The sequence below is a fragment of the Lepisosteus oculatus genome, chromosome 1 (genome assembly GCF_040954835.1).
Source record: "Lepisosteus oculatus isolate fLepOcu1 chromosome 1, fLepOcu1.hap2, whole genome shotgun sequence".
NCBI classification, from domain to species: Eukaryota; Metazoa; Chordata; class Actinopteri; order Semionotiformes; family Lepisosteidae; genus Lepisosteus; species Lepisosteus oculatus.
The window spans coordinates 26,561,511-26,577,883 of NC_090696.1; the positions used below are offsets into that span (position 1 = coordinate 26,561,511).

Here is a 16,373-nt window from a genome sequence, read left to right on the forward strand (position 1 = left end):
AAATGTATGTTTTCAGCAAAGCATTTACAATTTTAAAACACTATTAATACTATTTTTGGTATGATACTCCTGATTTGCCTCCAGAAAATGCTTTCATTAACATGCAAGATATGCGAGTTATTAGCCACCAAACACTCTTTTCAGTCATTAAAGAATGTATGTATCCAGGAACATCTGATACAAGTGTAGGTTTTATAGTGATTTTCCCTTGCAAAAGAAATGACTTGGTTTTCAGAAATCAGCTGTGATGCACCTCAGCTAGGTGATCAGTCCATTGCTCCTTTTCCTCCATTATGGCATTCTGCCATCCATTTTGTGGGGTGAAGGAATGTAACATCCCATGATTGATATGAGCAACCCAGATACACCTCAGCTACAATACTCAACCGAGTAAGACAGCTGTAAGATGTGTCTGACTTTGTTTTTCTGAATTGACAAACAGTGTTACAGGCTTTCAGTTTTGTTTTAACCCCATATTGAAAATATATTTGTTTGTATTACTTCATATATATTAAAGTGTACATTACAACCCACAGCTGCTCCTTGTTCTCCAAACAGCTGTAGCCTTGTAACAAATTGACCTGCAAATGATGTCAGATCCTGAAATTGCTGGATTTATTAGGTGCCACAATAACAGAGTCAATGTGTCCTTTGTTGTGTGGCTTCTTTTGCTTTCATTAAAAGCTGAGTGCATTTAAGCTGCCCAAGGAAGAAACTTCCATCCTCTCTCCAAGCACAGTTGCCGGCCATGCTGGTACTCTGTGCTGAAGAGTGTGCTCCAGACAGATCCATTCAATTATCGCTGTCCTTGCGCAAGCTGCGATCAGGGTTGTGGTTGTTCGGGTCCTGGTTTTTGTACTGTATGCTTGTCCCATTCAAAGGCACCATACTGCTTATCAGATTCCCCGAATAGCGCCAGCAACAGAGACAGGACTGCAAGATAAAAGGATGAATCAAATATACACTTAAGAAACATAATTAAGCAATCGGTGAAGAGCTGAGAGCTACATTTTTGTGTGAGTTTAATTTACACTAGTTGGGTATACAGCATCAAGGGACTCACATGTGTAGTTGGTGTCAGGTTTGTTCAAAGCAAATCTTTGCTCAGTGAGAAAATGCTTTGCTGTCCATTGTGATTTCCATGTTTTCAGGCCTTACAAGGCATGTGCTTACAAATTCAATTATTTATTAATGGGCATATCAGCGGAAAATAGATCCAATGTATCGAACTGCTGGTACTGCATTAAATGACTATAGTGTCAACAGTGGAATGTGTCTTAGAGAGTTACCACCTAGTGCATGATGTTTCAATAGGGAGGTGGGTTATAGGGCTCTATTTATAGTGAAGATGTCAGTAAGGTTTATTTTCAGTCTGATCAGTTTCTAATCATGTAGTCAACTTCAAGCTCAATATTATCTTTGGAGAGGTCACTCCCCTGCAGCCCTGTTATCCTTCCACAGCTGTGCACTGTGAGATCTCATTGAACTTAATTTCAAAGCTCTGCAATCCAGCAGCGTGATGTTATGAAAAAAAAAACTTGTGTAATGGCTTCCAGTATTTATTCAGAAACAGAGGCATTAATACAGAAGCATTAAAAAAATGTCTATTGATTCATAATGGCTGTTTTAAAAATAAATATTATTTAACATCAGTACGTGTGAAATAGTGTTTACTTTGAAGCATAAACACAATGATATGTTCATTTGCCCAGCTTGATTATAATGTTCATAAATGTTTTTTGAGAAGTACTGGTCTATACACACTGTTTTGAAGGTACAGTAATATTCACTTTTTATGCAAAAGCTTAGTGGGATGATCTTCTAGAGAGGACTTTTCTTAAAATACGAAACTTGAATAAAATTGCATTTTGTACAGTGTTTGTTGTTATAAAGAAAACAATTCCACAGAACAGGATTGATTTTGTTATAAAGCAGAGGTTTAAAGTCACAGTGAGCATACGGTAGTTCATTTACATATGACAAATGAGACAAACTGGGCCCAACCAGCCCATTTGGTAGTTAGTAGCTATTTGATCCAAAGGACTCATTCTGCTATCCAAAAACATGGCTGGGCAGTTTCTTCCATTTTCACACAATCCTATTCCAAACTCCATACTCCCCTAACCCTCAAATTTGAGAACTATCATTATTTTGCTTTTGAATGGGACTGAAAAGTGTTTCTAATCTGTTTTTGCTGTATAATGGGCATGTACAGTACTGTAGTCTATTACAAATTAATAACAAAGCTGCCCAGGAGTCCTGTTTTATTTGATCTAACCTTATTGTTTAGCATGTCTCGAAATGGCATAAAAGGTGCTCTGAAGTTTTCTACCGCTGTAGTTTAAAAGGAATACACTTCTCCTGGGAAATGCTAATCTTTGAGCTTATAAAATGTGTTTTTTCTCGCCCACACGTCCACTGGTGGAATGTGTGGAGTTGGTGACCTCTTCTCAGATATGACATTATAAATCACTGAACAAATTTACATTTTGTGAAAGGAATGTGTTAGTGTGGATATCATTTAAAATACAGTCACCCGTCAACAAGAAATCAATATTTATCTTCAGGAAAGGGTTGAACAAGCAGAGGAGAATGACCCACTGTATTTTAGAAAAAAACTACTTACTTTGAAACAATTTTTAAATTTCTTGCTCACCAAATACAGAATTATAGGGTTTATACAGGAGTTCACAGTTGCCAAATTAATGCCAGCATAGTCGAGTATCAATAGAAAGCTGAAACACAGAAGAGAAAGTACTATTAATGACAAAAAAATCCAAAATAGAAATATGAAGGGAATTATTTTCAAATATTGTATATTTAGTAGCATCAATCTCTTCTATTAGGTATATACTGTGTATATGTTTTGGGAGACACTATATAAGTACAAAAGTAAAAATTAGTTCAGGTGGGTAGCTGCGTCAGCATGTGTAGGCTGCAAAGGAACAAGTAAAAGAATACAAGTAATAAGAAAATACAATGTTTCGGCTGTGGAGCCTTCTTCGGGTGTCAAAATTACATTAATTACATGAAATTACATATTAAAAATTACATGATTTTAATGTATACCGTACTGAGTTCCAAATTATTGTTTTTTTTTCAGAAGGTACTTTTTATATATAGGAAGCAATGTCCTTTGTGAATGAATTTCACAAACATAACATTTGATAAAATAATAATTCAAACATACTGTAGGTCTACTAAGATAATTACAAACAGGAGGAGGCCATTCAGCTCATTTAGCACATTTGGATAACAGGATGGCTAGGTAGATACTGCATACTCCCAAAGGTAGTTCTATACTCCCAAAACCCAAATCAAATACATTATGAAATAAATCTACAGTGACAAAACTTACAATATATATAACTCCTAGGGTATCTAAAAGTAACAAAACATAAAATTAATTAAATGATCTTAATTAAAAATCAATGAAAAAAAAAAATGAATTCAAAAGTTTAATAAAACACAATTCAATCATCTATTTCTAATCTTACATCATTTGGGGGATTGATTATTCTTTCGTAGGTGTACAACATAGTCAGAAAGTAAAAACCCTATATGAGTATTCTGATTCCATTAACACTGCTTACTATGTCTCAGAACAACTATTTTAAAAATTGTCATAATAGAAGCAGCACTTACTTCAGCAGGTCACATCGTCCTTTGTCAGTGTCAATGTACACTGTTTTTTTTAATATCCTGCTTATGTGCAGTGGGAGCCAGCAAAGTGCAAAAATAAGAACTAGGCAAAATACGGCTTTGGCCACTTCACGCCTCTGCAGCCCATAGAAAACGAAAACATAGACAATTCAGTGAGAACACTTTTTTGTAGACATTAAAATATATAAAGTCAATACTGATATTACATATGGATTGGAAACATTTTGTGTTGTTTTCTTCTTCTTTTTTATTACTATGAAGTGTATACAATGTTGTAGTTTATACAATGTATGATTGTCCAATGGTGGGATGTCCGAACAGCAAAATGGCAAATGCGAAGGATTCTTCTTATGGATCGAAAGCAAGAAAGGAAGCAATAAAATAACAGCTACAAAGGTGTCCTGTATGTCTGTTCTGTTAGAGGAAACCTTTCGGATACTGTTTGTCCTTCCACGTCCATTGTCATTTCAGTTCAACATGCATTGTAATTAGCAGTGGTAACTGCTGGAGGACATACCTGTTTGAGATGTTCGCTCAGGACGATTCTCAGACTCCCATTCCTGTGGTTCAGCATCTCACACGTCATGAGAGTGTAGAAAAAGGCTGTGCAGGCCAGAGGCACACAAAAGTAGAATCCAAAGAGCCACCAGTCCTTCACGTTCACATAGGTCTGCAGAAGCAAATTAAGACGTTGAGATCTGCAAGATCTTCTCTGAATACTGGAAACAGTTTATGTTTTTTAGTTTGAAAAGCAAAATGAAATCTAAACTGCTTCTTCTGGAGATGCAAATATGCTGTTGGAGACATTAAGTATGAGTACTCTGTATCCAAACAGAGCATTGGTGAACACTGAGTCTTCATGTGCAGAGCAATCAAATTCCATCCTTGGAGGAGCAGATGGATTTGGGGCATTTTTTGTTTGGCTCAAGCAAATAGAACACACGGAAATTCCACCAATGATTCTTTATCCATGTTTGTTTAACTAAATTAATCTCAAAGTTCTGGATGTGATGTTTCCTATCAAACTAATTAAATCAAGATTACAATACGCACAGGAGGCCTGCAAGTCCACAGAAAGGGAAAACAATTTGAATGAAAAGTGCATTCATTTAGCAGGTACAATAACATGTAGGCTATTAGATTTTAAATACATAACCTGCAACATTTTGTGTTTAGACTACAACATGGTACCCATCAATATTTCATCTACTTTAGGAGATTTTGTTCGTTTACCGAGCTGGTATACTGTACAGTATATCAAATTCTAAGTACAGTATGTTTCCTTTGTATTTTAAATTGTTAAGGCAGTATTATTCATGATTTTTAACAGATAGCAAATGGCGTGCTATCTCTGAGCATATGGGTCTGCTTTGCAAATGTGTACATTAGTGAGTATAGTGACTGCAGTCTCTCAGTCTGTCTTCAATTACTGTATCTACCATGAGTTTGCCAGTAAAACAATGATTTTGTTTTTTTAAAAAAAACAACATTCATGTCTTTTCACATGTTATACAGGACCATTTTCATTGTGTTGACATTTTAAAATTAGCTGTGCTATGGGTGCTATTTATAAAAACAGGAGGTTACGAGGCACTTTCCCAAAAGTGTAATTAATCCTCTAAATCCTGCTGTCCTGACTGAATTCTACTCTACCTTGTACAAGCTGGCCTTCCTAAAGTTCCTCCTTGTTTAAATTGGTAAAACATGTTTCCCATATCTGTTGTGTAGTAGGGCTGCTGGCCCATAATATCTGCCAGAAGTCATCCAAGTGGGCACTGTACTTCAGGGTTGGATGATGTTGGTTCCTTCCTGTATATAAAGAACCCTAGGATGTGAAACTATATTGTGATGAGTGGGATGTGCAACTAATTATTATTTTTTAATTATTAAATTCACTGAAATTAATATTAAGACTATACATCTGAAACTCAATTAAAACTAATTTAAATGATTCATTGCTGATAAAAACTCTTCTTTCAATATACCAATGACAACATGTTAATATAATTAATACATGTTTTTTAGGATGTTTTCTGAGCACATATTTGTAGTTATAATCCTTTTTGTTTAGATTTACCTCAGACTTCAGGAATTTATAGTACTTCATAGTTTTACATTATAACTGTATAAAATCTAAATGGTCTCCTAATTATATTTTCATTGTTTCTGTCTTTTGAACAGTATCATTACAATTCTTCCCAATTTACTGGTGCTGCTGTTCTTCCGAGTGATCTTTTATTTACCATAAAAAGGCATAAAAGGCTTTAGAGATGCTGTTTAATGTGCATGGCTTTACATTTAGAGCCTATTGCTACTTCAAAACCAGAAAAAAAAGACTTTTTGTAAAAGAGGGCAATCAACAGTACAAAGGTACAAACCCCCAAGATGAATGTCAAGTTATAGTTTTTTAACAATGAGGTTTGACGTCTTTTTCCTTTTTCATATGCAATTTCTGTACTTGCGAGCATGGGTACATTCCTGAATACTGCTGACAATTTCCTTATATTAGCTGAATGCTATTTCAGGAAGGTGAGAATTCATTTTTCATTTTAAATCCACGTGGGAATAGCTGTAAAGGATGTAGGGAGGGCATTAATTCAATTGAAACTGATCCTTCAAACTTAAAGCAAAGCTGTTGCTCAAATTTATTACAGTAGGTTAATGCTGCCAAAAAACAGATAAAACAAAGGCCTTAACTGAAATCATATACTGTACGAACTTACCACCAATTCAATTCTTCTTCAAATGTTTGTAGCACTTATAGACAGTATATTTATGAACACTTTTGATAATCTGTAGATTATTCTTAATAAAGCAGCTCTTTCTGTATGAAATAATAGCCCTTCTGTGTATGTTCATTTTATAGTTTTTTTAAACATAAATATGATTAAGAAGTACACATTTCTGACACTACTCCAAAGCAAGTTTATTAACTAGCTAAACAAATAATGTAAATTCCCTTTTATTGTAACATTTTATGTGTTGAAAAATGTTCAGAACTCTATTTGAATAGTGTTGCCAAGTCTTGACTGAAAAATAAAAATTTAAGCTTATTAATTTTACAGCAGTTTCTTTAGGAGAGTGCCACATTATTTTATAGCATGTTGTGAATTTAAATCTGAACCAAACTTTATGACAGCTCAAACAATTCAATCAAAAATACAGAGGGAAGTATGTGCCTTTTAATAATTGTAGATTAATGAATCTGTTTTACCATCATTAGAGTGGATTTTGGGCTCAGCATGCAAGTTGAGATTGACATGTTTTTGTATTCAAAGTGGACCATGTCAAAGACGATAGCCTCAGGCACAGCCAGGGTGATTGATATGACCCATATGGAGATGATTTCTATAGCTGTCCGCAGTGGAATCCCAGCTCCCTGGACTCGACTCCATGAGGCCACAGCCCTGTACCTGCAACACAGAATAGATCTCTCAAAAACAGCCTTGCAATGACCTGTGCACTCTTTCACTGACACAAGATCCTTTACTCTCAATGAGTTATTTCTTAAGTAAGTAGGAAGTAAAACAGCACAGAATGTGGTTAATAAATTCTTAGCTTCAAACAGAATCATTTCCCTGTCAATTCTATTATTACAAACTGTGTATTAACGTCCAGACAATATTTTTCTTAATCTTACTACAATTTATTTTTCTTTCAATGTGATGGTTGACCCCTTCATATACAGAACCCACTCAATTGTACTTGATAAAAACTTTGATCACTTTTATAAATAGAATTTACAATATTGATCTGTTTTTTGGTGACTTGTTCACAAGGTTTACAAAACAGCAGACCAGAAATTAATGTTCTTCCCTTTGATTCTCAAGATCTGCTGAATGGCTTTACAGGCGGCAAAAGACACAGAGGAAAACTATCACCAGAAATGAAAAGATTTGCACTTTCTTTGAACCATTTGTATTTGCAGTGTATTTGTAATTCCCCACTGCAGTGAAAATGTCCTCTCAGAGTGATATATTTTTGTTGAATTTGCTGATCAAGAGCATTAGTCTCTTTCCTTTGTTTTATGAGATTATCACAACTAAAAGTGCTCTTTATAGAGATTATTCAGGCAGCAAATTTACTGCAGCTTGTTAAAGTTGACCCAGTGTTTTTGTTTTTTAAATGAAAGGTCAGAGGAAGGGCACGTTTCCTTAGGTTTTGATTAACAACATATTTTTGAGGTAGACCTGAAAGGTTCTTTTGTGACTAAGAATATCCTTGAGGCACTACGCAAGCACATGACCAGAAAAACAGCTCATCTTGGTGCAGAGCACAACAAAGTTAAATAATATTAAAATAATTAAAATCTCCCTCCTGGATCTCTTTACAGAAACTCCCAATGTATTGTTTTTGCCAAGATTGGTCTTTCAACTTCACTTTCTTGTTACATCTATGGAACTTGTTAGTTTAACCTAATGATACTTCATTAGAAATGTCCAGGTAACAATTTATAATGTGATGGTTAAAAGGGTAAAGAAAGAGTTTTGAGACCACTTTTTAAGGTACATTACAGACATTACAGCAGTGAACACTAGAAAACAGTAAGACGCTAAGATTGCATATCTAACCTTTTTTTTATAGTGCTTGGAATGAAGCTCATCACAAAAATACTACAATAGAAAAAATATTTTTTTTCTTGTTCTACAGCTTCCTACAGCTGTACAACATTCTTAATAAACTGAGGTCACACTGGACTGTCTTCACACTTACACAGCTTCTTCCTTAACGCCTAGTATTTTATATTAAAAAGGAGACAGTTAATGTCAGCATTTCATAAAATATGAAAAAAGGAGACAGTAATCAGTTCAGGTCCGCAAAGACTTCAGTGGAAGTGAATGAATGACATTGTTCGAGGTCTAGCATCTCTGTATGATATACTTCACTTGGAGTCAGCGATTTCTCTTCACAGCTCTGCTCTGTCTCTTGTGCACATCAGATTAACATTTAACCACATGTCATAAACTGCATCACTGTTGTTTTCATAAACGTATTTTGCATAAATATTTAGTCCCTACATTAAACACTGCATGGTCTTTACTGTTTACATCCCTGTACACAAACTGCTTGTGTTTTTAATTACAAAACCAACAACAACAAAACTACAAAAATCAAGGAACTTAGAAGCAATGAAACATCACGTAATCAGTTTACTTCTGACTCCAATAATATGGAATGTTCTTTGCTCCAACTAAAATATCCAACTAGAAACTATATTACTTATCTTAAGGACAAAAGCCTTTAGCTTATTAGTTTATCTTTCAACCCAGAGGCAAACATTTCCACATTAAGTCAAAAGTCTTTTATTTAATTTATTCTTATGTATCCCAAACTTTAAATATTTCTTATCAAAATTAGTTATGCAGTGTGCATATGGGTAGTCATGGATTTTCCAGACAGTACCAATTTTGAGGTGATGGGGGGCTCTGAATTAAAAAGTCAATGTGTAGAAAACAATATACCTGTTTATGTAATCCTTCCTATATACTGTATAGTATTTTACAACTTTTAATTTTGTGTATAAGAATATTACACATAAAATATTCTTATATTTATATATATGGAAAGAGTTCTGTACGTCAGTTACATCTACTACAGTTTGTTTACTAAGTAAAACTGCATTACTTAGGTACTGGGCGATTATTATATATAGCTATAATACTATAATATTTATATACAGTAGCTACTTTCAAACACAGTTTTGTAATTCATTTTATATTTCTATGTCCTGTCTGAAAATAGGTGTTTGTTGTAGTTTATTGTGAAATACAGCTGTACATTTGCAAGTTTGGGCAGAGCTACTGAGTTGTGAATATGCTGTTGCTTTATTGTGAAGCATTTCTAGTAGTTTGGGAATCACAGATGGGTACAGTTAGAGTCTGACATTGATTTGACCACAAATACTATTTATATTCTACCAGATGTGAAATATCCAGGGCATCTAAAAGCTCAAAGGGGAGTAAGGATGAATACCTGTCAACACTGAGGGCACATAGGTTTAAGCCAGTGATCCCCACTGAGGCCTTCTGGAGGAAGGGGAACAGTTTGCAGAGGAAAAGGCCCATTGGAGAGTCATCAAAAGGCCACCGGTGTGCCAAAATCTGAGGATAGAACAGAGCAATATTACCATAAAAAACAAAGGCAAGTTGAAAATGTCTGCACGTGCTTCTAAGATCTGGGTAGAGGAAAAATGATTAAGTGAGGAAGAAAAAATAAAAAACAACAACATTGGTTTCATGGTCATCTTTGGGTTCAAAATACTGCATGTGTCTTGGGGAACAATCAACCACTCATCCTTGAAGATTTAGATCAGGGGTCCCTAGTCCCGATCCTGGAGGCCAGATGTGTCTGCCGTTTTGATTAAAGCACTTCCTTCTGAAGAGATCCAATGAAGCCAGCAATGAGCTGAAACTCAAAGACACCCTGAAAACCTATTGACACACATGGCCTCCAGGACCAGAACAGGGGATTCTGATTTAGCTCCTTCAGCTACAGAGAGTCCTATACTGGAGACTAAAGGTTTGAGAATGGCTGTAATTGAGAAAAAAATGTTATCATTAGCAAAGAGAAACTGTATCTCATTTCCAGTAAGGAGTCACGTATCAGTACAGCTTACAGCTGTTGCATCATACAAGTCAGAAGCCACCTTCAGCTGATTAAAAGAAAGTTATTTTCAGTTCTGTCTGAAGCACTCAATTGTGGGTGACCCTTTCTGTTTGATAACATGGATGATAACTTTCTAACAAATTCCCCAGTTCCCCAAAGGAAATTTTGCTCTCTTCAGTTTCTAGGTTTGGTAGGTAATTAAAAAAAGTGTTTAACTTTTTTAAGTGCAACCATTCAAGGGTAAGAAGACTGCAAAGTAATAAAATGCTATTACTGCTTATGGTAATAATGGAGAAAGAATCTGTTACTGCTTTCACATTCTCAATAAATTGCTGGTGTTATTCTTCTTGGAAACGATTACACAGCTATTAAATGCGTGCAAGAATTGATGCTGTGAGTTTGTAGACATTGAAGAATTGTTTCCGCAGAACCATCCATGACTAATTACAATTATTCTCCTCCTCCTGAAGGCACTAACGTCTGTCCTGAGGGGAAAACATGTTCCTTTTCCTCCTGGACTCTGTTTCATCAGTCCTGGTCTGGCAGTTTTCCTTTCTCCGGGATTGCCTTTGGCCATCACATTCTGGGGTGATATCTGGCAACTCACTGTGGCCTGTCAAGGAAATGTTTCAGTGGTGCATCCTGTGTTTATGTTTCCACAAAGCATGTGGTTTAATTAGAAGTGTGTAGGACAATGGAAGAGGGGAAAAGTAGTGGCATCAATTGTATTGCTACATTCTTTACAAAGTGATCCACTTTCAGTAACATCAAATGCTTGTGATGCATGTACTGTAGCAGTAAAATGACTTTATTTTCTAATCTCAGAAAAGTTCATTTTAAAATCCCTTCAGAAAAACGCTGTTCAAAAGTACTGTTTTCAACTGCTATGTTTAATAACAGTAAACCATCAACAAAACATTAAAATGGAAAGTATGGCAAGTTCTTTTGATATATTCTGCAAAAAATAAATGTATTCTCTTATCTTGAAGTAAATTCACTTTACTGATTTCATTTTTAATTTAACTTTTAAAATACTGAATGCCCTGTCAAAACAGAATGCTTAATATATACTGAATAAAGTAAAACAACAACTGTAAGACATATCAGTAAGCTTAGAAATACTCTTGCTAAAATAAGAATTGTAGAAGACATGGCACCTTCCATGCCATGATTTATGCATGCATTCAATGAGCTGAATAATTTTGTAAAGTTTGTGGAAAATTCATTTTAAATGGCTAACCTCTCTCTTGAAAGATTATTCAATCGTTCTTGTCAGACTCAAGTGGTAGTAGAATGAATATTTTGTTTCATGCTTTTTGTTTCTAGTAGAGTAGGGCTCTTTAATTGCCTTTGGCCAGATTCCTCCATAGCCCAATGTTCTGAACAAACTGCTATTAATGCAGGGTTTCCCAACATAAACCACAGATGTGAATTGCATTCTGTCAGAAAATCACTGTTACTACTCATGGAGTTGTACAGTATATTCTTTAGATTTCTGATAGTAGTTTTAAAAGTGTACAACCAAAATTCATTTTGAATTACAAACTTAATACAAACACTACGTAAATCTCTAACGGGATGTGTTATAATTTGTTCAGGTTCACATGTTGGATGAAAATATTTTTACATGACTTTTGTTAACAGGATAAAAAAGATTTGAAATTAACAAAGACCACTCAAATTGTTATTTGTAAGGTAAGATAAAAAAGGTAAAAGAAAATGTACTGTACAAAGACCTCTGGTTATTAAACAAAAACAAAATAGAACACAGCAAATGTGTGCTATTGTATAAACAGCATTATCTATGTAGTAAGAAAACCCATTGCAATGGTATATTTTGTTGTAGATAAATTGCATCCTGATTTTTTGTTTTATGGTTTAGGAAAGAGATTGTTATGAAACATCCATCTTTAAATGGCTGATTTGAAGAGTTGAAGACCTGTGTTTTAGGTGGAATTAAACTGATTTGTTTTATTCATTTTTTGTTCACTAAAAAATAAAACCTCGAGTCAAACCAATAATTATTATAATTTATATAAATATAAATTTATATATATGCTATGTATAATTATAATTACAATTATATTCAAAAGATATTCTAAATAACACAAAATACAGTAATATCTGACATAAATTATTTACTAGATTCCATATTAAACAAAAGGACAAAAAAACTTTGTAAATACTTTTTTTTCAATATATATGTGTAAATAAAATAGAAAAAAAGGAACATAACTCAGTAGGTAACATTTGCTTCACAATTCAAATGTTTGTCTGTCTTTCCCCCTAATAATTTTAAAATTGATTCACAATAAAAGTTTTATACATTTTATTATCTTGATTGAAAGTTAGACTATAAACTGTACAATGGGCTTCAAACTGGTATCTCATATCACTAATAAATTAAATAAATGAACAACAGTTGTATACTGTATGTGTCATCAGAGTGGATGTATCAAGACACTTAGGAGTACATTACGTATTGTATACAGTATAAAGGCTGTCTATCTATGTGCAAAAAATTGACTTACTGTACTGTACAATACATTAATAAAATTCCATCATAGCTAGATGAAAGTACTGGCCTGTTTTGAGGCTGGTATAATGATATGCTCTAGAGACATTTTTATGAGGAGCAACAGACAGTGAGCTAATTACATAAGAGCACACTGGGGACCTTTTACGGTTCAAAATTAATTTTCTGTTTATTTCAGGTCTCAGGTATGGGACAGAGAAAGCAAAACAAGAGAAAAACAATAAGTTAAACAGGGTGGATGTATTAAATGTTTAAAGATCTTTTTACACATTTTTTAAATGGGTATTTCAAGGACATGCTGTCAACATTTTATGGATGTGTAAATTGTCACTGTTCTTGTGCACTGTACATAGCTGGTTTCCAGCCCAGGATGTACCTGTAGCAGAGATAAGCACTCAGGATCATGACTGGACATATGTTGGCCTGCCTTCAGCTGTCTTTCCTTTCTCTTTTGTTTTCTGTCTCTCGGATCCATACCTTACACACCGCCCTTGACTGTGTTAACTATAGGGCAGCAAAAGGACCTTAAAAAAAAGAGAGGAGTACCTTTCATGATGTGTAATTATTTATGTAGATGAAGCCGACACCATAAAAACAGTCAATACCCACAGTAACTGTCCTATTGGCCTACCTCCAATCTTTAACCCAACTATTCCATTTTTTTAAATGTATATTTTCTCTTGTCTCTCATATCTGAAGAAGTATTAGCTCGTCTTATCACAACACATTGGGGGTACTGTCACGGATGTTGGAAGGGACGAACCGTGGAATGACAGGAGAGTGAAAAAAGATCCTGTGTAGCGGTGGAATGTAGGGTTAGCCTAGGCTCAGCTGTTCAGGAAATGCCATATAGAAACCTATGCCCTCAGGCACACAGGATTATTCCAATTCAACCCTCAACCTTTGACTGGTCCCTACATTCTTCTCACTGCAAGACTTAGTGAGAGTAGCACTACAATTTGTCTCATCAGCTGATTTATTTTGACATTTTTTTCAATGTTACTGAACAGGCTTAGTGACTGTGGTCTTAAAACAGAGAGAAAATCTGAAATGTTTTCACAATTATCTCCAATTATCTAATCAAATTCAAGATCAAGTGCAGTACAGTATGTGCTAGTTTAACTTACTGCTACCCATCCATGACAAAAAGAATTCTGCAAAGCTCTATATTGCGGTCACAATTCTCACTCTCATCTCCATCCACAGTAACAGCTTCAGTCCAGGAGCATACATTTCTTTAATTAATGTTTAAGAGATAACTTGATCGTATGCTCTGTAGGATCTTGTAGGGCTTTTGTAATACATAACCTGCAGTTACATCTTGACTAAGAAACTATTGTCTTCGAGTGAAACAAAATAACTGTTTGGAAATATTTAGATATCTGTCTGTGATGCACAATGCCCTGTTTTTTTCCCACACTCCAAAAATATACTGATAGGTTAACTGGTGTCTGGGACAATGGCTCTTGGTGTGAGTGTGTGTGTCTGCGTTTGCCTTTCTCCCTCACGATGGGCTAGCTTCCTGTCCAGGGTGTATTCTGTCTTGCACTCTTTGCTTGCTGGGATAGGTGTTGGCTCACCCACAACCTTGAGTTGAAAGAAGGGGTTACAAAATGGATGGATAGAGATGTTAATTATAACATTGTAGCTAAAATCATACTAAGGAAGCACAATGGTCTACACCACTCTGCTGCAAGATTTGTAACCAGACCTTAGTACAGTAATCTGGTTAATAAGCATCTGGCTGATGCTTCTATCCATTTTCACATCTATTTCTAGGTGGATATTTAAATAGAACAATCTTAGTACCTTGCTCAAGGATTCAGTAGTATTCATATGCCTGAGATTTGAACCCAAAACTTTCCACTTACAAGTCTAGAAGCCTGAACACTACTGTTTTATGTTAGATGTCCTTACTGTACATCTTCGTTAAGTGGCCTCCTCTTCATACAAGGAGACTGAAAAACTGATTTATTATCTGTGACATACTTATTGGGAAAACCCTTCTTTACTTGCACAACTTATTTCTCTCATAAAGTTTGACAGCAACTGAGCTAATTAAATTAGTTTTTGGCTTTTGGTCGTCGTTCTTTTCAGTTTGCAGCAGACTGGAATTCGTTATAGAAAAAAACATGAACCTAGACCAATTTCCCTTTGCAGATGCTTTTAGCCATTTGCTTGCCACAGTGCTGGTTGACATCTGTAACTGCAATACTTGTTTCATAGATGTTTTATTTATTTATACTCATTTTATTTATTTATTTTTCTTTGGACTTTTATTGTGTTGAGGTTTTGTTAATAGCCTTTTTTAATGTATTTTCTTCACTAATGTTTAGTGATAAAATTCTGATTTATCTGTCTAATTCTGATATGAAAATAGGCTGTTCTATTCACATGTACCTTTTACACTCCTTGCTACTGTATGTCTTGAGAATAAAATTATATAAAGCTGACAACATATGCAAGTATAATCAGATATGTGCACTTGGGAGTCTTCATGTGGAAAAGTGTTACAGTATGTGCACTCATAAGGGCACAGAGGTTAGCTGGCTCAATGAAAGAAAGAAGGAATTAATGCTGGGAACAGAGCTATCAAAAACACTGCAGCATGAAGTCACTAAGGGCAGGAATTCCCAGTCCTTGTCCTGGATGACCTGTGTGTCTACAGGTTTTCAGTATAGCTGGACTTCTTATGGCCTTATGCAGGTCATTATTGGCTCAATTGCACCAGTTAAACAGCTTCTCCCAGCTCTTTAGGTGGTAATGCTTTAAGGAGACCTGCAGAAACATCTGGCCTCCAGGACCAAGACTGGGAATCACTGCACTAGTGGTGGTACCATCAACTGACAGGAAACACTTGCCATTTGCCCAGATATGTTGTAAGTGTTTAACCACTTGCTTCCGTGCAGCAACAATCACAGCATCCATACTGAACATTACTGGGCTATAGTACTGAAGATATCAGCAAAGAAAGACATTTTGCATGTGTCAGAAATCTATCTGCCATTTGGCGAGGGCAGAGGCTGTGAATACAAGAAAAAAACATCATGTTTGCAAAGGTCTGTTAAGGGAAATATTTTGTTCACAAAGTGGTAGGGGACCAATAATGCCAGCTTTTGGATTCATCTTGCTTTTTATTTTGTCACACACTGCACAAATCTGAAACATATGTCAGGGTAACTTAATCAAGCAATTCCTAACAAACAACAGCTTTTGGTCTTCTGACATTGTTTGTATTGTTGATGCTATATGCCGTCTAGTGAAACTGCTATAAATTGACATCAGAATGAGAAAATCGCATTTAGTTACATATGATTCAAAGCTAAACCCTGAAACAAAACCAAAGGGGATATCGCATTTCAGTTCTTTTTTTCATACATCAATCCCCTTTATATAATTTTGGAGCACTGTTCATTTAAGTGCACTTTGGTCAACCCATTGGTAAATCTACACCATTCCAATGTAGTTTTTTAATATTTCAGCAGTATTTCATGCCAACATGTCCTGCACTGGTCCACTATACCACCAGAGTTTGAATCAACTTAATAGCTGGACGGATGCATTCATC

The 16,373-nt window shown here is 35.2% G+C and overlaps 1 protein-coding gene across 1 annotated transcript in view; it reads right to left on the reverse strand.

Annotated features, from left to right (window-relative positions):
* Nucleotides 1-554: 554 nt before the first annotated feature.
* ednraa (endothelin receptor type Aa) overlaps nt 555-16,373 on the reverse strand; it is a 47,635-nt gene continuing 31,816 nt past the window's right edge. The window contains exons 4-9 of the mRNA XM_015344671.2: nt 9,637-9,764; nt 6,878-7,076; nt 4,181-4,333; nt 3,646-3,779; nt 2,627-2,735; nt 555-933 (exon numbers count right to left, since the gene is read on the reverse strand). Of these exons, the coding sequence (XP_015200157.2) occupies nt 793-933; nt 2,627-2,735; nt 3,646-3,779; nt 4,181-4,333; nt 6,878-7,076; nt 9,637-9,764 (864 nt within the window). The 3' untranslated portion in view covers nt 555-792. The remainder of the gene's footprint in view (nt 934-2,626; nt 2,736-3,645; nt 3,780-4,180; nt 4,334-6,877; nt 7,077-9,636; nt 9,765-16,373) is intronic.